The sequence below is a fragment of the Triturus cristatus genome, chromosome 10, assembly GCF_964204655.1.
Source record: "Triturus cristatus chromosome 10, aTriCri1.1, whole genome shotgun sequence".
Classification (NCBI taxonomy): domain Eukaryota; kingdom Metazoa; phylum Chordata; class Amphibia; order Caudata; family Salamandridae; genus Triturus; species Triturus cristatus.
In genome coordinates, this window is record NC_140593.1 from 188,947,318 (window position 1) to 188,968,228 (window position 20,911).

Here is a 20,911-nt window from a genome sequence, read left to right on the forward strand (position 1 = left end):
TTTGAGTCTGTTGATTCTATCATATGCCATTGCTAGATACCATTTGTCAACTGTGAGTATCAAAGTCCAGAGTTAGCCACCATATGCTGGAAATAACAGCCAGAGATGGCCATCAAAAAACAAGGAATTGCCGCAATATTCCTGTAATGGTGAGAGTATCTCCTTGATGAAAAGCACATACTAGGTTTGGTCACTATGTAACAGGGCTAGGTGCCATATGCTAGTTATCATCACCATATGATATTGACGCCAACCACATAAAAACGAGAGCCATCAATTTTTAGCCATGGCCATGAAATACCGAAAGTGGGAGCCAGAAGTCTGGGTTGGCCATACAATGCCAGAAATGTTCATCTGGTGGCAGAGATGACCATTTGATGAAAGTGATAGCTATTCCAGGTCTATAATTGTGGCCAAGGGCAAATGTTAATGATGCCTGCCTGCTTCGAGGGAAGTCTGTCAGATGCTATAAAAGTCTACCATTTAGGAGGAATTCTTTCAGACCTGCCAGCCTTAGCGTGATCTTCCCAAAACATTTTGCTTTCCTCCTCCATTTTTGCTTTTTTTTTTTGCTGGCCTTGGGACTCTGCACACTTTACCCCTGCTAAACAGTATTAAAGTGCTTATGCTCTCACCCCTAAACATGGTAACATTGGCTTATGCTCCATTGACATGTTTAATTTACTTGTAAGTCCTAGTAAAGGGGCACTACATGTGCCCAGGGCCTGTAAATTAAACGCTACTACTTGGCCGCCAGCACTGATTGCGCCACCCACTTAAGTAGCCCTTTAAAATGTGTCAAGCGTGCCATTGTAGCCTATGTGTGCAGGTTTCTAACTGCAAATTTAACCTGGCAGAGTAACCCCTTACCAGGCCCATACCTTCCTTTTTATTACATATAAGACATGCCTAGGGTAGGCACTGGACAGCCCAGTGGCAAGATGCAATGTATTTAAAAAGTAGGACATGTGTTTTACGTTTGACATGTCTTGATAGCGAAAAACCCTTACATTATTTTTCCACTACTGCAAGCCCTACCTCTCCTATAGGATAACATTGGACTTACCGTATTACATTATATAAGTGTAATTTCCAAATGGGATAGGTAACCAGCTCATGTTGGTGACTCAGGAATCATAATTTAAAATCCTAACTTATGGTGAAGTTAAATTACAGTTTTGAAAATGCCACTTTTAGAAAGTTGCCATTTTCCTTCCTTAGCCATTTAGAGCCTGTCTCTGGTCACATAACTGGGTGTAGCTGACAGTTGGACATTGTGTATTCTTCCCAGACACCTGCCCACAATGGGGTGCTTAGGTGTGCCTGGATGGGCCATCATTGGCAGATGGGAGGAAGTAGCTGGGCACAGCCCCACTTTCACCTGAATAGGCTGTGTCCTTCCTCCACACAAAGGGTGGCATACCCCTTGAAGTTAATCTGGAGCCAGCCCCCTGTAGTTGGTCTGGGGTCAGGACAGGCAAGACAAGATCCGTGGGCACTTAAAAGGGAAACCTCTAGAAACTTATCACCCATTCCAAAGGCACCCCTGGGTGTATATATACTGGACATCAGACACCACCACTTCAGTGCACTTCTGGAACTATAGATACTCTGCAAGGAAGAAGGACTGTTGTGCTGCTGAAAAACTGCCAATCTGCTGGACTACACTTTGCTGGACTATTGCCTTGCTGTGCTGCTGCTTTGCTGTGCTGACCTGCTGCCTGCCACCCTCTTGCCTGTGTGAGAAGGACTAGTCCAACATCTCTTAAACCCAGAACCACTTAGTGACTCCAAGGGCTAGTTGGCTGACCTTTTGAGTTGATCCTCAGGGAAAGAAGTCTCCAACAACCTTACACCTGCACCTGGACTCTGCCGTCTGTGAGTCTGTGAGATCCCGGATTCCGCATCATAGCTACGCAGCTCCTCGGAACTGACTCATCGCCCGAACTTTGCGACACATCCTTGACTCCGGATTTTGCATTGCAAGCCGTTGTCGATGGGATCTTGGGCAATGAGGCAACAGGACCTCGCACTGCAGCCTCGCCTCATCTTGAAACAGACGCATCACTTCAACTAGATGATGCATATTAAATTTGGATACTCAAAACGCTCTGCAAGCAAGGATTTAATGTACTATGTTTAGCAGGCCTAACTGGGTCCCTGTAGCTGGCCTAACTGGGGCCCTGTAGCCATGCTCCATCGCGTGTGGACTGAACTTGTGACTTTTTACAGTTCTGGCCCAGTCAGATATCCACAGTTGGCGCTTTATGCCACTCTGCACTATTTTTACTAAAATCTTTAAAATTGAAAAGCTTTGATTCTACTGATTGGAATTTTGTAAATTTGGTCTTGTTTTATTTATTCAAAAATACTCTATTTTTCTAAATCTGTTGTGGGCTTCGTTTGTGGTGTATTCTCACTGTGTTACTGTTTGGAGTGTTGCACTAATACTTTACACATTTCCTCTGAGTTAAGCCTGACTGCTCTGTGCCAAGCTAGCCAAGGGTTGAGCATAGGTTAATTTAGGTTTAGCTTCTAACTTCACCCTAAGAAGAATTGTGGTTGCTGCTTGAGACGGGTGTCACCCCCTCAACCAGTAACCCAATTTCTTAAAAGTCCAATTAAGTAACAAGAATGCACTCCCATTGATTGTCTTTTCATAATGAAATTTAATTTAAATAATATATTGCACAAATCTGTACATCGTCTAACTATCATACCTGATTCACCAGAAATAATGTTTGTACTTCTCCACCTGCCATAGGATCTAATGCAGGCCTTTCCAATGAGCAGCATGTGAGCTACTGGTAGCGCTACAGCTACCTATAAGTAACTCACTGTGTGCAGGCCAGCCTACGAAATTAGAAGTTTCTTTTTAGTTGAATATATGTATACTAAAAATTAAAATAGAGTATCTGAGGAGACGAAAATGTTTGTATTTTCAAAACTTAAAACCTTATGTTTGGAGTAAAATGGTTGTGTTTGCAATATATATTTGAAACTCATATTTGAGAGATAAATCATGCAGGGTGGAAGGGATATATTACAAATAATATAAACCTTGGCACCTGTGAATGCTATGCATTACCCACAAAGAGACATTGTACATTGATAAAGCTTTTTTGCACCATTCCTGGCATCTGTGCCTGATGAACTGAAGTGATCACTGCTGGTACTCTTGCACAGGGTGGCCACTAATGTAATCTTGTCTTATGTGGTCACTATTACAAACTAATAATATTAGTAGTTGTGCGTGATTTACATTGAGCACAAGCGGCTCTTATTGCAAAAAAGGTTGGAGTCTTCTAATCTGTATAAGCAGAGTTAGCATCTCCTAAGAAGGCCTATTAAATATGATGTAGTTATTGGTGAACAAAACAGCAAGTCATTTTCACCCTCAGAGATTTATCACATTAGTGATTATTTGTCATTTGTCCAAATCCTCCAAGTCCATTGACAATTCAAATCAAGACCCTTTGCTTCACCCACAGATCATTAGGAACAAGGGTCCTAAGCACATTTACCCCACAAGAAATCTTAGGAACCACAATATACAGCTCTCCGGGGAAAACCCATATGTAAAAGAATAAATGCCATTGTGGTGTTAATGTTAATGTTAATGTTAGTGGGAATTTGTAAAGCGCACGTACGCCGATTGGCTTCATGGCGCTGGGGAACCAGATTGACGGGGAGGCAGAAGCTAGCCCTGAGTAAACAGCCAGGTTTTCAGGAGTTTCCTAAACACGAGAAGGTCGGTGCAGGAGCGGATTTCGAGAGAGAAGGAGTTCCACAGTTTGGGAGCAAGAGTGGCGAATCTGCGACCTCCTAGACGTACCTTTTTGAAGTTCGGGATAGTGAGAAGAGAAAGATGAGCGGACTTTAGGTAACGTGTATAAGGCAGCCAGTCTTAAAAACACATCGCTGTGATATAGGAAGCCAATGTAGTTTCCTCAACAATGGGGAGGCAGATTGCCATTTAGGTTAATGGCAAATCAGCCGCGCTGCCTGGTTTTGAACCAGCTGAAGTCATTTGAACAGATAGTGGGGCATTCCCAAGTAGACCGAGTTGGAATAGTCTAGATGAGATAAAACCGTAAACTCCCTTTGTGAACTCCCTTTGTTCTTTTTTATGGCGTCCCAATTGACATTTTTTCTCACAAATGATCTTGGATGCTTTCTGAAACATAGTTTGCATTGTGGTTGTGGACTAGAACAGGAACACATAGGGGCAGATTTACAAGCCCCTTGTGCCACCCATACATCATTTTTCCCATGTTACAAATGGTGCAAAAGTGGCGCAAGGGGCTTGTAAATAAGCCCCATAGTGTTGGACGACCCTCCCTTCCACGTAGGGGAGGACTTCCTTCCCTGAGTCACTTACTTTGTCAGGTGTCTGGCCTGGTGGCTGGCTGGATGTTTTGAATGGTGAAGTCAGCTAAGAGTCTGCTGTCTGAATACCCACATCTAAATGAGGCAGGGAAGCTGAGAGTGGGGCAGCCACGAAACTTACTCTTTTTGACATACTTCCTGTTATTCTCATTACCGTCCTTTCTAAAGGAGACCCAAACCCGGGAAATAAAAATCTACTCTTCACTGCTCAACTATTGGAAATACTCTTCCTTGTGTTTGAAAAAGATGCAATGCCTTCTCTTCAGAGAAAAAATGGAAACTATCTCACCTCTGCTTAAAGGCTTTTACTCAGGCTGTATTTAGAAACACAGACCTACTATACCAAGAGATGTAACTGATATGTGTTTGTGTATTGATACACTGTATGTCACACAATAAATTACTGGCTTAAACTGTATGTAACTTTCTCTTATGGAGGAAAGCAGCTACCAGTGCCTCACTCTTGCACACTTTCATCCACAGGAACATAATAATATTGAGTTAAGGGAATTACCGGTCCGCATATTACAGCCGCGGCCCGTGGAGGGAGTTCCGTGGGGCGGTAAGGCGGGCGGGGGAGGGGCAGGGTGGGGGGTTCTAAAAACCGGAATATGGATAATTACAGGTAAGTAAACAATTAAATAAATAAAACGAATTTCGTAGCGCGAGCACCGCCTTACCGCCCCACGGAACTCCCTCCACGGGCCGCGGCAGGCACATTATACAACCTGCTGCATTGTACAACTGCATTGTACTGGGAGTCACAGAGCTGCAGCAAGAAGTGGCTTGCAGACAAACTCACTATTTCCGGTGGTTCTCTGCACACCCGCAGCCAGGACACCGTCAGACTAAGAAGTGCAAAAAAGAAACGAGGCAGCAGGCGTTTTACATCTATGATCCCATGCATATATACAGACCACCCCAACCTGCTCCAGTTTTGGAAAGAGTTCAAAACTCACCTCTTTAACCTCTTCCATGCTCATGACGGCTCCCGGCCGTCATGAGTCACAGTAGGCGTGTGCTCATGACGGCCGGGAGCCGTCCGAACGTTGCCGCTCCGCCCACGCGCGATTAATTCCCCGCCTGTGCGTGAGAATTAATTAGTGGGCGGGGTTCGGACAGCTCCCAGCCGTCATGCGCACACGCCCACTGTGATTTATGACGGCCGGGAGCCGTCATGAGCACCCCGGCGCTGTACCCAACCCCGCCCCCCTCGCACCGTGGCAAAATTTGCGCCGCGGGGAAGGGGTTAAAGAACACTACATCACAATGTATTAACCATCCACAACCCAGCTACCTCTTCCCTCACTAGTTGACTTTATGCTGGACTTTGACCATGTTCAGCGCTCTCCAGTCGTTTTACTAGATTTGCACTATATACATTCACACATACATACATGTATAAAGCATTGAAAGAGCCTGAACTCAATCCCCACTTGAATTTAAAGGCAAGCTTGAACAGGGTCTGTTAATAAGTAATTAATGACCTGCATGAAACGCTCTGCCATTGCCAGAGTGAGAAAAGGTGTAGATAGAAGGACTTCCATAGCACCAATGTTTACCAAAAGTAGACTGTGAAAGGCCCACCAGGTAGAAATGTGTGAGGTGGAGAGATGTTAGACATAAACAGGTGAACGGATAAATTCTAAGTAATTGCAAATGGAGGAAGAAGGAAGGTGATTTACTTGTGCTCCCACAGCTGAAGTAATTTCCTTGTAAATTTAGTCAGAGAGAAGTTAGTTATTAACTAGCAGTCACTTTGTATTCAGATGTGTGATGAACTCATGCTGAAATGAGACCTAGTACCATCTAACAAAGGGTTACACCTTAGTTCCAGCTCCTGCACTAATGTGTGTACTACACTCCTCTCACTGATCTGTGGGCAACAGCGCGTGACTTAGTTTGCATGCAAAATTAATTACTATAACGTTGTGTAAAGGCGCTGTCGAATATCATAACATTATCATTGCATGCCCTGCCTGAGCAAAGCAGAATGGCACACCTAGCACAAGCATTGGCAAAGCCAGCAGGTCATGCTTTAACATGATATACATGCAATATGGGCATGCAGTGCTTAATTTGAGCCGGTGGTTTCTGGTTATCAGAACCGGTATTTACTCAAAACTGGCGCTTTTCATGAGCACCAGTTAAGGATACAGTAATTTACGGGTTGATTTAGTGATTTGCCCAGAATCACAAGATGTTGAGCCGAGACTCAGAAGTCGGCAGCTCTGGCCATTACGCCACATCCTCTCCCCACTTAATTGGTTAGTAGTTGGTTCTGTTTTAGGTTGCACTAACGGGAGAAATGGGCTGGTGCAAGCTGCCCCCTGACGAGAGCCCAGTCACTTTTTTCTTTTACAAATTAACCACTGTGGGCATGGGTGAGCCATACATGACATAAATTATAGATGATAACTGCTCATAAAGGTGTATTATTCAGTTCTTGGTTCTAAACGACATCATGAACAGCTCGAGCTCGGCTCTCCTAGTATCTTTGGTGTCTCTCAGAATTTCTTGATGAGAAACATCGCAGTAATTCAGGGCTGCGCACCTATAATTTAGACTCTAGAAATGTTGGTGTCTTTTACACCACACTGTATCCACATGTCACCCTTCATTAGCAGGCTTAAATATTGTTTTGCATGTGTTCCTTTAAACTTACACTGGCATGCTACCGTTATTTCTTTTTTTAAAGGAGTGATAAACTGTGTTTTTATCAATTCACATAAAATACTATATGAGATGAAAGTGTTTAAACAAACGTGAACCTATTTTGACGATTCCACAGTGTTGGGATTTCTATGTCCCCTTTCCTTATCTTTGCTGACACAGAAAACCCAACGATTCCTATAGAACCAAACGATTTACCCCCGAAACCACAATTTCTCCCGAGAACCCGCCCTCTTCAAAATCCCTCTTATTGACCTCCTAGCATTCTTGAGCCTTTTCCACATGTCGCTGCTTGCACCCTTGTCCGCTATTTGTTTTGCTTTGCATGTTTCCAACGTCTCTCCTCTTCCCCATCTTAAGTTCCTTCTTCTTACCCCTCGCACCACTTCTCTCACCCTTTGCACTGTCAGCCTTGTGCTTAGCTCCGTCACCCGCACCTCTGTGCTCCTTTGCATCCTAAAAATATAAAAGAGACTTCCACTAGTATATTGAAAGAAATACATGTTACTTACCTGTGAATGCATGGCTTCACAGGAACCCTCCCACTATTCTGGCGATTTCAGAACTTCTGTGTATCCATGTTTGTACAGCATATGTTACTTTCAGACCATGATGTCATTACGCATATGTGTGATTCATGGCCCTATTTTCACATGCCTGATGGAAGCCAATAAAGGGTTCATCTAATGAATGTGGTCACCATACACCTCAAAACCAATGCTGACGTCACTAAACAAAGCTCCATTCTAGTACGTCTTTTGTTAGTGGTTGTTCGCAATGCAGAACTGAGGGGCATATTATCAAGCGCGACGATAAAATGATCGCCGCTTTAGCGGCAGAAAACTGCCGCTAAAACGGCGATAATGGGCTTGATAATTTGTTCTATAGAATTCCAATTGAAGCCCATGTTAGACGTCCTTCACATTTACCATGGGCTTCAATTGGAATTCCAGAGAGCATATTATCAAGCCCATTATCGCCGTTTTAGCGGCAGTTTTCTGCCGCTAAAGCGGCGATACTTTTATCGCCTGGCTTGATAACATGCCCCCATGTGAGTAAAGAGAGATATTGTTTTTCTCTCGTCAATGAACGACTAATTTAAAGCGTATTATTAAAAATTACCATTCCTTATGTTCTTTGATATGGTACAAATTCTTTTAATTTATTGTTATAATGGCAAGAGAGAAAAAGACACGTTTACAGAAAGGACGTCAATTCACCATAATAGTAGGGGTAGCGGAAGTGACATTGCACGCCATTTGACCTTTACTTGACTCACACGCACATGCTTACACATACTAACATATTCACACACTCTCGCACATATAAACACACTCTCACCCGCAAGCATGCATACATAAAACATTTAACAGTATTTTGTACTTACCTTAGCTTCCAGATAGGGTCATATTCCAGCTAATGTACTCCATTTTGTATTACACTAATAGTGAATATTGTTATTCACTATTTGTATAATAAAACATTTACAGAAACCAGGCAAGTGACGCTCCAACCAGCGTTCATTAGGAAGAGTTCACCAAGGAACTGATTTTGCAAACTCTGAGGCCAGGGGGCGCAAAAGCAGTGCCAGGGGTAGCAAGTGGCAAGCCAGGGGTCGCTGCTGCAACCCTTGGCGACCCCTAAATGACGTTCATTGTAGACAGAGCTGTGTTGCAAAGGAATGGCTGTATTTTCTTCTTGCATATATGCATTATAGAACATCTTAAAATATAATGGCTTTTCAAATACTTTTTTAAAGTACTGAATGCATTTTGCAACTAATGTAACTCATTAAAGATTTATGCCACTTATGAAGCAATTTCTTGTGCGCTAGTAGAATTGCTGATTCAGGGTCAAGGGAAAGGTGGTGCTAAGTGACTAAAAAGACACAAAGGTCTCTTTTTGTTGTGCACATCTTAGTTATGCACAGACCTGGAAAGACACAGTTGCATGAGCACACATGCTCTACGCACACACAACACATGCACACACCATATGGGTTTCCTCAGTATTTGCGTAAAGGCCACTGAGATCTGTACCTGAAGCAACTGATATATCACACATTGTAAAATAGTTTTTAAATAAACAGTATTAAAAAAAACACTCTAAGTGCCAACATTTCAGGTGATGTAGTACACCTGCCTGCTGTTTTATCAGCTTTGCTTCCCTGATCTCAAATATTTACTCCCAGCTGAGACCAAGACTTGATGTCATGTGTTAGCACAAGAGCAAATGTTTGCATATATGGGAAGGTTCCTACTGCGGTCTTACCTTTGGAGTGTGTCTGAATTCTAGTTTTTGCAGCAAGGGGCCAGGGTTACTAAACCTTTGCTATGGGTTTGCGTCACAAAAGTGATACTAGAATGATAGAGTGTGAAGCGTCTCATGTGTGTTTCTTCCTTTGCTGGTGTTCTAGTTTTGCTCAATTAATTTTCTGCGGTTTATCCATCACTGCACTGACTTTTTACTTTTCACATGTTATGTTAATGCTTTCAGCCACAGAGCCTGTTGTGACCAGGAAAGGACAGTAAACATAACAAGCATTGGCATAACCAATCGGTCTCGGCAATGGGAGTGCCTAATTGCAGAGACTTTACAAGAGATGTTCAGGAAAACCCCTGTGTTACAATGTCATACATGATCATAATAGGGTTCGCCGCGCGCCATTACATTACTGGGCACGCACAGCTCTGCAGCCTGTGTGAACCCACTGAGCTGCATGACAACTCAGCACGTGTGTCTATGGGAAACCCAAATATAACTAAGACAGTTAAAACAGGAAGGCGACTAGCCATTGAATTATATATTTGTAATATGTGCATAGATGCAGAGCGATCTGTTAGCGATCAGACAAAACAGCAGGATTTACAAAGCGCTTGCTCTCGCAGCTTTGGAACCTCCTGGCGCTGTAAAAATAATGGGTGTTGCTACCGCTGCCCCTAATCATGAGAATGGCTCTTGGATACCAGTAAACTCGCAGTGGCATGTTACATTCTGCCTGCTGCACCCTCAGTAGGCCTGGGCTAAATTTCCGTTCCGCTCGCGGAAATTGCGATAATTTGACATTTTCGCGTTCCGCGGAGAGCGCGAAAATGTCAAAATTTCCGCATTCCGCAGCTTAGCGATAATTTGTTTCTTGCTCGTGCTGTAAAATAATACATTCTTGCGCGCGCGCGATCACCTTACCTGAATCCTCGCGTTCGCCGACAAGTTTTCCCGATCCGGTCGCGTTCTCCACGAGATGTTGGATTGTTGGTAGCCATTTGCGCTGTCTCGCGACAGTTCGCGCCCGCAGTAATGTCATTGGTCCCGCGATCACGTCTTTCTTCTCGCGATCATGCACCGTGAGAAGAGTGAAAACAAGATGGCCGCGCCCGTGAGCAACCGCATGGGTAAGTTGGCGAGCCGCGACCACGCAGAAAATACCGCGAACGGGCGGGAAAAAAACTTCCGCATCTTCGCGATATTTCCACGTGTTTGCGGAGATTTTTGACATTTTCGCGATAATTTGCGAAAGTCACTTTCGAAAATTACTCCCACCCCTAACCCTCAGCAGATCCCGGGGCTAACACATTCTACACATGGCTGGCCAAGCTTCAGGGGGTGTGGAGGGGTGAGTGTTCATGGGGGGGGGGGGCAAAAAGTAGTTCCATCACAGAGCTTAAACAAAAGGAGAGAACCAAAAGGAAAAGAAACTGTAAGACCATGGAAAGAAATTAGCAGAAAACTGCCTACCCCCCCCCCCCCCCACCCCGCCCACCTCCCACCCACGCTGTGAAGCAAACCGTACCCACACAAGCAACAAGAGCGTGCACACAGTGACTGGCACCCTGCTAAACAGAGGCCCCTGCGCCCACACTGGCACTCTGCAATGACTCTCCATGAAACAATGTTTCACAGCCCCCTCATAAGAGAGGAGTCATAACAAGCAGTGCCCTAAATAAAGGCCACCAGGTTACCAGCTTTGGGCCCTGTGAGGGGACTGGGCTGACAATGTGACACTGGCCCATTCTGAAATGTCCATGTGAATGCACTGGAATCACACGGAGGACAACACCAGGAAATGTTTCATTTTGTGGTTTAAAATTTCCAGGGCAAAATGCTATGTTAATTTTCCCATCTTTCAGACCGAAAATGTGCCTGTTGAATAGTGTTGGAGTGAAACACAGTTTACATGAATAAAGACACAAAAACATGTGAAAGAGTAACATTTCTGGTCTCGATTACAAGTTGCTTCTGTCTCTTGTAAGCAGCACACGCAGTCCTAAAACAGGGAGTGTATAAGGGTATGCTGATTAATGAATAACATGAAAGACCTTTACAAAACAATGTATATAAAAAGCTTTTCAACTCATTCATACACTCGCATTAACATCGCTAGGTAGATACGGAAGAAAAATTAAAAGAAAAGAGAAATTTGGCCAAAGGCCATTTGAGCGGACCAGGGCCTTACAATACAACCCAGCCACATGTCCATGCCCACAGAGGGTCGATCTAGTTCACAGAGCTGCACTGTGCGAGCCTTTTCATGAATCCATTCCTAATCTTTACTAACTTGTTTGTATACAGGACTGCAGAAGGCAAGAACAGATTTAACTAGGAGCCATGCAACCGACACATGCCAACATTTGGAAATTCTTAAGTAGTAGCTAATGGGAGCAGGGATGTGCAAGGGGTCCACTTTCTCTACATACTTGCAAAGTTGGGGAAAATAAATATTTTTGGCAGAAACAAAGGTCTGAGGGTTAACAAACGCTGTGTTTTTTTAAATCTCACTCACTCAAGTGGTTACAGTCATAGATTCATAGGGGAAAAACAAAACTCAAAAAAGCAAACATGGCACAGACGAAAAAGAGAGACGTCTTTTTCTTAACAAGCTTTTGTAATGCAATCAGTCTCGCCTTTGGGACCTTAGGTGTATTTAGCTATGCCGCACATTAGCCTTGGTGCTGAAACATCTACTGTTCTTTAACATGGAGGGAAAGTAAGCACCAAACTGCGTGACACGAAAGGTATGGGAACACTTGGAGAGAAATTTTGCCTTTCAGCAGAAAATGGTATAGTCCAAAGCTCTGATTTTAATATAAAATCAGGGCCTTCGGTGGTCATACCACTGAAAATACAAGATTTGAAAAAAATATTATTGTCTAAGGGTGCTTGTGGAAGACAATTTCTATGGACTGGAATCTAGAGAATCCTTAAGTGATTATGGTATTTTACCGACCTCTGCTGGTCGTTTTTTTATCAAAGTTAAATAGAGGCAGTTGCCAGAAATATTAAAAAAAAGGAAAGTCCCTCAGCAGAAAGCAATTCTGGTATTTTACTGATCTCTGCTGGTTGTTTTTCATCAAGACAGTTAAATAGAGGCAATTGAACCAAAAAAAACAGCCATAAGCTGAAGCAGACAAGTCCTAGGGCTGATCTCCAGAGCCCACAAAGTACATATAAGTATAAACTAAAGTATATAAGTATATACTAAAGTACATACAAGAGGCCTTGAATGTTCAACATAAAAAGGAATGCCCGTATCTATGAGATACAGGGCATTCCTGTCCTCTATCACAGCGTTGGCACACAAATGGCTGTCATGCACCAATGCAGCACCCTTCCACTATGGTCCAAGTGTGTCTGGGTTGAAATTAGGTTGTTTTTGTTGGGGAAAGGGACACCTTCCCAAACAAAAATAACTCTTATGCCTCCCCTGGGGAGGGTAGGCTTTTGATGCATTCCCTCGTTTACAGCATATTGTGAATCTGGGAATGCGTCAAAGGCCAAGGTTGTTATGTGCGAACACCCACCTTAACACCCATGGCACAGCTCCCCATTGCAGTGTGAGGCAATGCAGTGACTTGCACTGCCTAGCCTCACCCCATGTCTACAAGGCCATGCAAAGCCACACTGGGTGGCTTTACGTGGCCTCGTAGATATGGGTAAGCCCACTGTGCTGCAGGAGCGTCATAAAAAGTGACGATCCGATGCAGCACTGAGCTTGTAAATAACCCCCTAAATACCTCTGTCATACATTGAAAGGATTGTACGAGCCACCTCAGAGTTCTTTCACCCGATAAAGAAAATCGGCCTTCGGTCTTGTTTACCTAAGGTCACTCCTTGGTGACTTGCAATATCCTTTTAATATACAGCAGAGGGTAAATGATCCCATATGTAATTGAGACATAGGGGATTTGTTTCCATTTCAGCCAATGTTTGAGAAGATTAAGGAAGATGATTTCTTTCTGACATCATCACTGATAAAAAATATCATGGTGCACTGTTGTTGCTTGAAAACTAAACTCTACTCTTGAAAAATGATACTTGTATTTATCTCTTGCTCAGCCAGTCTCAAACTTGATTATTCCTTAAAGCAAACCCTACTGCATTTTTTGATATATGAGCACACATCCACTTTGTATAGTGTGAATGAATGGTGTAAGTTGCAGTCATTGCACTAAACCTATAAATGGCGACTGTCTAACTACAAACAGCACGTTACAGTACACACATTTGTATGTGAGATTTATAAGTTTCCATTAAAAGGACTCATTCCAGAAGTGGTAACACCCTTACAGCACCTCTCAAAGAGAATAACATCACGACGCTTCAAGGGAGTCTATCAATTAAAGCCTCCGGGGCAGGCCTTGGTTTTGCTCATTAACCAGTCGCAGGCATCGACAATTCTTTCAGATCACAGGCACCCTGGAGAGAAGATGTGTCTCTTCTTTAGATATCTGCCCCTGCGCTCTCTTAACCAACCCCTCTTTTGCTATCAGTCTGAGGCAACTCAAGGTCAGCATTAACCGGGCGGGAGGGGTTACTTCTCAACAAAAAGGGAACTGTTTAAGTAAATGTAAATAAGGTCAGGTATGCTGTTCTCAAAGGACATCAGCCTCCTTTGCATTGCAAGATTTTGAAACAAATCTGGGACTGTGGTTAGGGCACCGGATCCTCGGGATTGGGGAAATGATTAGACTGGTGCTCAGGGGCCGAGAAGGTAACTTACATAGCAAGAGGTTGCCCAAGAAAATGGGATCAAATTTGAGAGGAGCTGGAAGACATATAGAGGAATCTAAAAAAGCATATAAGGCTCAAGGGTAGGTAAAGAAGGCATTGAAAATACAGGAAAGAGAGGAGGGTGATCCCTCAGGATGACAAAGAAAATTGGTTGCGAAATTGTAAAATATGTAATTGATGTAAAACGAGAGTGTTCATGCCATTACACTGTGTGAGAAAGGAAGATGTACTGAGCAAAACCAATAAAAAAGATGTTTAAAAAAAATGTGGGGCTGTGATATACCATAGGGCCATGCCTGTTCAGACTTAGTGAAGGGAATACAAGTCTGGGGCCACATTATGTATCTGGCTCCCTGTTCAGGTTTCCGCAACGGTGCATCTTTAAACAAGTGCGCCGTGGCGCAAACATGAACAGTGCGGCCGTTTACAGTGAATGCGCTGCTACAAAGGGCAGTCTTGAACTCGGGGCTCCCCCAGAGGCAGTGCATTCAGTGAAATATGGAGCAGCTGCCGGGAAGCCTGCACTTTAGTGAGGGGACAGAGATCTCCCTGAGGGTGTTATGTTATGTTATGTTAAAAACAATTTATAAAGCACACGTTCACCAACGGTTTCTTGGCGCTAAGCAGGATCAGTCAATTGCTGGAGCAGTAAAAAGAGAGTTCAGTTATAGGCCTGGACAAACAGCCAGGTTTTAAGAGACATCCTAAACTGAGTATAGGAAGAAGTCAGGCGCATTTCAAGGGGAGAGAATTCCAGAATTGTGGCGCCAAAGTCGAGAATCGAAGACCCCCGTGCTTTTTACACTTAAACGGACAAGGGGTCAACAGATTCATGTTCGCAGAGCGCAAGGCTTGAGAGGGGACATAGCGTTGTAATCTAGACGCAATGAAAGCCGGGCCACAGTCCGAGAGAGCTTTGTAAATAGTGCAGCCTAATTTAAAAAGACAGCATTGGCTCATGGGAAGCCAATGTAAGTTTTTCAACAACGGTTTCACATGGTAAGATTTTGGTTGACCATGCACAAGCCTAGCGGCTTGGTTCTGCACCAGTTGGAGCCGGCGTAGTTGGTAAGCTGGAATACCGGTATACAAAGAGTTAGCGTAGTCAATACGCGACATAACCAGGGCAACTACAACTTGAATCCGGGCCTCAAGGGTTAAATATCTGCTTATTTTGCGAATTCTCTGGAGATAAAAGAAACAAGCAGATACCACAGTATTAATCTGTGCCTTCATCGTGAGGTCATTGCTAATCACGATTCCCAAGCTTTTGACTGAGTTGACCGGAGATGGAGGGCATCTCAGAGAATGTGCCCAAAAGTTGGAGTTCCAGGGATTCCATGAGCTGCCCGTGAGAATCAGCTCGGTTTTGTCTGGATTTAACTTAAGGTGGTTAGCATTCATCCAGTTACTAATGAATATCATAGTAGACTGAAAGCTTTCTATAGGTGAAGGGGAAGAGTCAATGTTAAATACTAGCTGGAGGTCGTCGGCGTAATTGAATATAACCACCTCTCTCTTTTGAAGGGCCAAGATCAAAGGAAGAATATACAAATTAAAAAGAAGGGGAGAGAGTGATGAGCCCTGTGGAACCCCACTCGTCAGTCTCCTTTTCATAGCCAAAAAGCTGGCGAGACGGACTGCTTGAAAGCGGTCGCAGAGAAATGAGGATATCCATTTTGGAGGAGGACCCCGGATCCCGGCGCTCTCGACCCGGTCGACCAAGAGATGGTGGTCAACCGTATCGAAAGCAGCCGAGAGGTCTAGGAGCACCAGAGCTTGCGTAGAGCTTTGGTCAGCCCCCCTTCGTAATTCGTCGAGAACTGCAAAAATAACTCAGTGGAATGTTCAGGTCTAAAACCAGCTTGGTGAGGGTCCAGGTAGTGTGACTTCTCAACAAAAGTGCTGAGGCAGTTAACAACATGAGGTTCCAGGATTTTTCCCAGAAAGGGTAACAATGAAATAGGACGAAAATTGCTGGGAATGGAAGGGTCAGAGCCTGTTTTTTTTTTACATGGGTACCACTTCGGCGCTCTTAAAAAGGTTGGGGACAATGCCCATGGTAAGGGAATTGTTAAGAAGGGACATAGGGGGCTCAGGGCAATAGAGGAAGACTTACCGAAGGATAGAAGGAGGACAGCAGTCAGAAGGGGCTCCTGACCTAACCTTCTTAAGTAAGGAAAGAAAACCCTCTTGGGTGATGAGAGGAAATTGATCCAGGCAATGAGGATTGATATTTGAGCCGCAGAAGTCCACAGATGCAGAGGACTGAGGAATACTAGATTTTATGTTAACAATTTTCTCGATAAAGTAGTTATTGAGTGAATCACTTAAAGATTGTGAAGGAGTGGGTTTTATGATAACGCGGTCAGGTTTAACAAGTTCGTCCACTATTGAAAAAATATCCTTAGCCTTGTTGGTAGATGCCAGGACTTTTAAAGAAAAATATTCTGATTTAGTCCTGATAATGGCGCTTTTATAATCTTTTAGTGCTGCAATAAAGATGGTCTTTTTATGGGGGCAGTAGTCCTGTCTCCACTTCCGTTCGACAGCGCTGTGCGTCGTGGGGCCTTTTGTTTTTAATTGTCTGCAGAGGAGCAATACTGTCTCTAGCAGATTCCAGCCAAGTGTTAATGTTTTCTGCCTGGGAGTGAGGGGAGACAGTCATGCCAGAGGGTAGAGATGCAGTTAATAAAGTGCTAAATTCTTTAGTGTCTACCCGACTCCAGTTCCTGGCCATAATAGTAACTGAGGGTGAGAATTTAGGAATAGAGGTGCTCGAGATGGAAAAAGTGATAAACAGATGATCTGACCATGAATAAGGGGAAATACATAGGTTGGATATCTCTAGATTAGAGGTCCAGACCTGATCTAGAGTGTTTCCCTGGATGTAGTTCATACCTGTCAGCAAGTCAGTAAATTCGGCCGAATGAGAACTTTCCCACACGTTTTTAGGCCAATAGTTGAAATCGGCAACAATCAATACTCTAGCATGATTTATAGCCAGATCAGCAATGGCCTCACTCAATAGCTGCAAGAAAGCAGGCATGAGGACAGGAGGCCTATAAAATACGGCACAGAGAAAATTAAAATGGTCGGACTCAAGTTTAAGCAAGAGATAATCAACTAGTGGAATTCGCAGTGTAACAAGAGAATTACATTTGTGTTTATGAGGGATTACAGCTGCCACCCCTCCTCCGACTCTATTTTCTGACCTGTTGGACTGGAGGATATAGTTATTGTCTGGGAGTGCAGCTAAAATATCAGGACTAGACTCGTCCGTCAACCAAGTTTCGGGTAAGAGGAGAATGTCGGGGTTGTCAGAATCAAGAAAATAAAAGATCTCAAGTTGGTGTTTCACCATTGATCGGTTGTTAAGATAACAGATTGACAATTTCTCCTGTCCCAGACATGTGGGACTGGGTGGAGGTGTTAAGGGTACGCTGGGCTTGCTAAGGGTCTTCAGAGCGGCAGGAAAAATAAGATGTTTACAGTCAGCGTTCTTCAGGCTTGAGATCCCCAAAAGGTCTAACACATTCTGAATGTGAGGATCAAGAGCCCAGTTTCCCCAAAGGGAGTTACGGTCAGCAGATGAATATTCCACAAAACGGGCAGACTCTGGGGCCCCTGGCCCCGACCGGCTGCGGACGGGCGCAGATGGGCTTGCCTTTGGCGCGCTTGCGGCGCGCCCGCTGCACGCATCCGCTGCGCGCTCGTACTTCCATGTGATTTTTATGCTCGCCCCACCCGGAAGTGAGTAACTTTACTCAGCTGGGCCACCAACCACCACCAAGACGGCGCCGTGCCAGCGAGAGCCCCGAGCAAACTGGATTCTTTTGACACCCTCTCCGCTCAATCGGAATAACCGCGGCGGACCGGAGGGTGCAACACAAGAGGTACAGCAAATTGTTAGATTTATTACAGCTAAAAACAGTGCTGAACAGAGTTAAAACTTAAAAAGAGCAGAGTTACATAAAATGAAAAGAGCAAGAAATAAGCAGGGATTAGCTAGCTGCAATTCGACAAATTAATAATGCATTTTATAAGTAGACAGCGTTCACCAACCAACCGCCCGCTGAGCGCTCGCACTTCCTTGTGATTTTTATACTCTCCCCACTCGGAAGTGAGTAACTTTACCCGTCTGGGCCGCCAACCAGGGTGGGTGCAGTGAGTGACTGCATCTACCTGCAGGTGGATGTCTGAGGGGTCCATAGGATCCCCTCTGTCCTCCCAGAGGGCTGACTTTAGGTGGACCACAGACAATGTGCCACCTTTTGTTGTGCACCGTCACTGCACCTCTTGGTGGCTTCTTTGCCTTAGTGCCCACATCTATAAGAAAGCATGGGCGCAAATGGAGCTACAACTCCATGCCAATGAGGAAAGGCCCTCTCAAGCTAGTGCTATCAGTATTACAGAAGGGGCACACAAGTGCCTGTAGCCCGTTGTGTGATACCAAAGTGCCCTGGGGGGATCCACAAAGCAGGTGCACAAGCCCGTTGGACCCCCAGTACATTTTGTGTTATAGGGTCCCTGGTTTTCAAACTTGTACACCTCTTTCGGTGTTATTTCGAAACAGAAAATGCGAGTTTCAATGTGAAAGTATGCTCATTTAATTTTTGACTTTGTGTTTTTCTGAAGGTTTTGGGGAAAAAGATTGCCATTCCAGAAGGAGATGATAACGATGATAATGTTGCAGACGTCGTCAACAGGAAAATGGCAAAGTTATACATGGTGAGTCTGTCTGCACGTGATCTGTAAGAGAATCATATTTAAGTTTTGAGTTCAAGGTAGCTTATTTCACACCCGCACACACCGGATTGTCAAAAAAACCGATTGCGATGACTTTTATGTATGACCAGCTGTGCAAGTTTTTTTTTTTTTTTTTTAAAGGGTGCTCAGGAAGCTTCACAGCAGGACAGGCAAATTATCCAACTCTGGAAACTCAAATGTGTTGTATACTCTTTGTAAAGTGGATGTCTACCGCCCCCTGCTGGGTAAAAAGTGAGGTTTTCTTCAAACTTTACAGATTGGCTGTACTATTAGAAATGGTTGTTATTAATTTAGCAGATTTTCCTCCAACTGGTATATGTAATTCGGGTAATTAAAAAAAGCAATGTGCTTTAAAAATAAAGATGCCCTGACGTTTGTAGTGGAAACTGACGGAAAGGTGACGCCTCTATAGCAGAGTCTCTCTTGTGTTCATGATTGAAGCCCACGCATTAAAAGGAGAGACAGAGAAGGACATTGGCCGTATTTTACAATTACGACGGATTCACTAGAGCAGCCGCAGTTCTAGTAAACTTCCAAGAAGCAGAGGTTCTACTTCCATTCATAAACCAGGAATACTTACTTTGCATTCCCTCTAGTCTGCAAATGTATATGCAGTTTGCAATGTAACCTATCTGCTATTGTGCATAGTGCGTATGTGCAGGGGGACCCAAGGGCACCTGCAATTAAACAGGTTACAATTTGCTTCCCCCTATAAATAGCTGACATGCACGGACCAATCAAACAATCAATCAGAATTTATAAAACACTGCTAATCACCTGATAGTGTATCCAGGCGCTTGTAGGCCCTGGAACGGCAGAGTTGAATAGCCAGGTCTTGAGGGCCCCTCGGATTTCCGCAAGGGAGGTGATGGTGTGGAGCTGTGTCGGGAGGCTGTTTCAGGCATTTGCTGTGATGTAGGAGAAGGAGCATCCTACACTTCTGCATTGGTAGATGTGGGGAGTGTGTACAAGTGGAGCGTTCAGGCGGTGGTTAACGTAGACGGGTCCTTTGTTGTGTAGAGCCTTGTGTGCGTAGATCAGTACCTTAAAATGGCATCTCTTCTGTACGGGGAGCCAGTGGAGTTGCCGGAGGTGGGTTGTAATGTGGGTTTGTCAGGGGTAGTCAAGGATGAGTTTGGCTGCGACTTTCTGTGCGGTGTGAAGTCTCTGTAGGAGGTGTGCAGTGATTCCTACGTAGAGTGTTTTGCCATAGTCTAGTCGGCTGGTAATGACGGTCTGTGTCACGGTGGGTCTCGTGCATAGTGGTAGTCACTTGAAGATCTTACATAGCATGTGCAGAGTAAAGAAGCAGGCGGAGGAGATGGTGTTTATTTATGATTTCATGGTAAGCTTGCTATCAATGATGATTCTGCGGATGGCGTGGTCAGCGGGTATGGGTGCAGGTCCTAGGTCTGATGGCCACTAGGAGTCGGTCCATGGGTTGTTCCTGTTCAACTTCGGACAGTTCTTCTTCATCCAGTCGATGACGCTTGCCATGCATCTGTGGAATTTGGTCCTGGTGGTGGTGGGGTCATCAGTGAGTGAGAGGATGAGTTGAGACCATGAGATCTGACGATGTTGGTCAGTGGGGTCATATATGCGTTGAAGTGCATGGGGCTGAGGGATGAGCCCTGGGGGACACTTCAGACGATATCTTTGGGTTCTGAAGTGAAAGGGGGTAGGCAGACCTTATTTGTTCTACTGGTGAGGAAGGAGGTGATCCATCTGAGTGTATCCCTTTGGATGCCGATGTGGTGGAATCTTTTGATCAGCATGTGGTGTCATATGGTGTTGAAGGCTGCAGAGAGGTTCCACAGGATCAGAGCTGCAGTTTCTCCTCAATCAAGGAGGGTTCAGATGTCGTCGTTGGCTATGACCAGGGAGGTGTCTGTGCTATGATTGCTGCAGAAGCCTGATTGGAACACGCTGAGTTGCTGATTCTGATCCAGATGTGATGTGAGTTGCTTGTTGAGAATTCTTTCCTGTACCTTGGCTGGGAATGGGAGTAGGGAGATTGGCTAGTAGTTTCTGAGTTCACTAGGGTCAGCTGAGGTTTTTTTGAGTAGTGGCT

At 44.4% G+C, this 20,911-nt stretch overlaps 1 protein-coding gene across 1 annotated transcript in view; it reads left to right on the forward strand.

The window, feature by feature from the left end:
* Positions 1-20,911, forward strand: part of SCIN (scinderin) — a 267,773-nt gene that overhangs the window by 176,391 nt on the left and 70,471 nt on the right. The window contains exon 5 of the mRNA XM_085630790.1: positions 18,709-18,801. Within this exon, the coding sequence (XP_085486916.1) occupies positions 18,709-18,801 (93 nt within the window). The remainder of the gene's footprint in view (positions 1-18,708; positions 18,802-20,911) is intronic.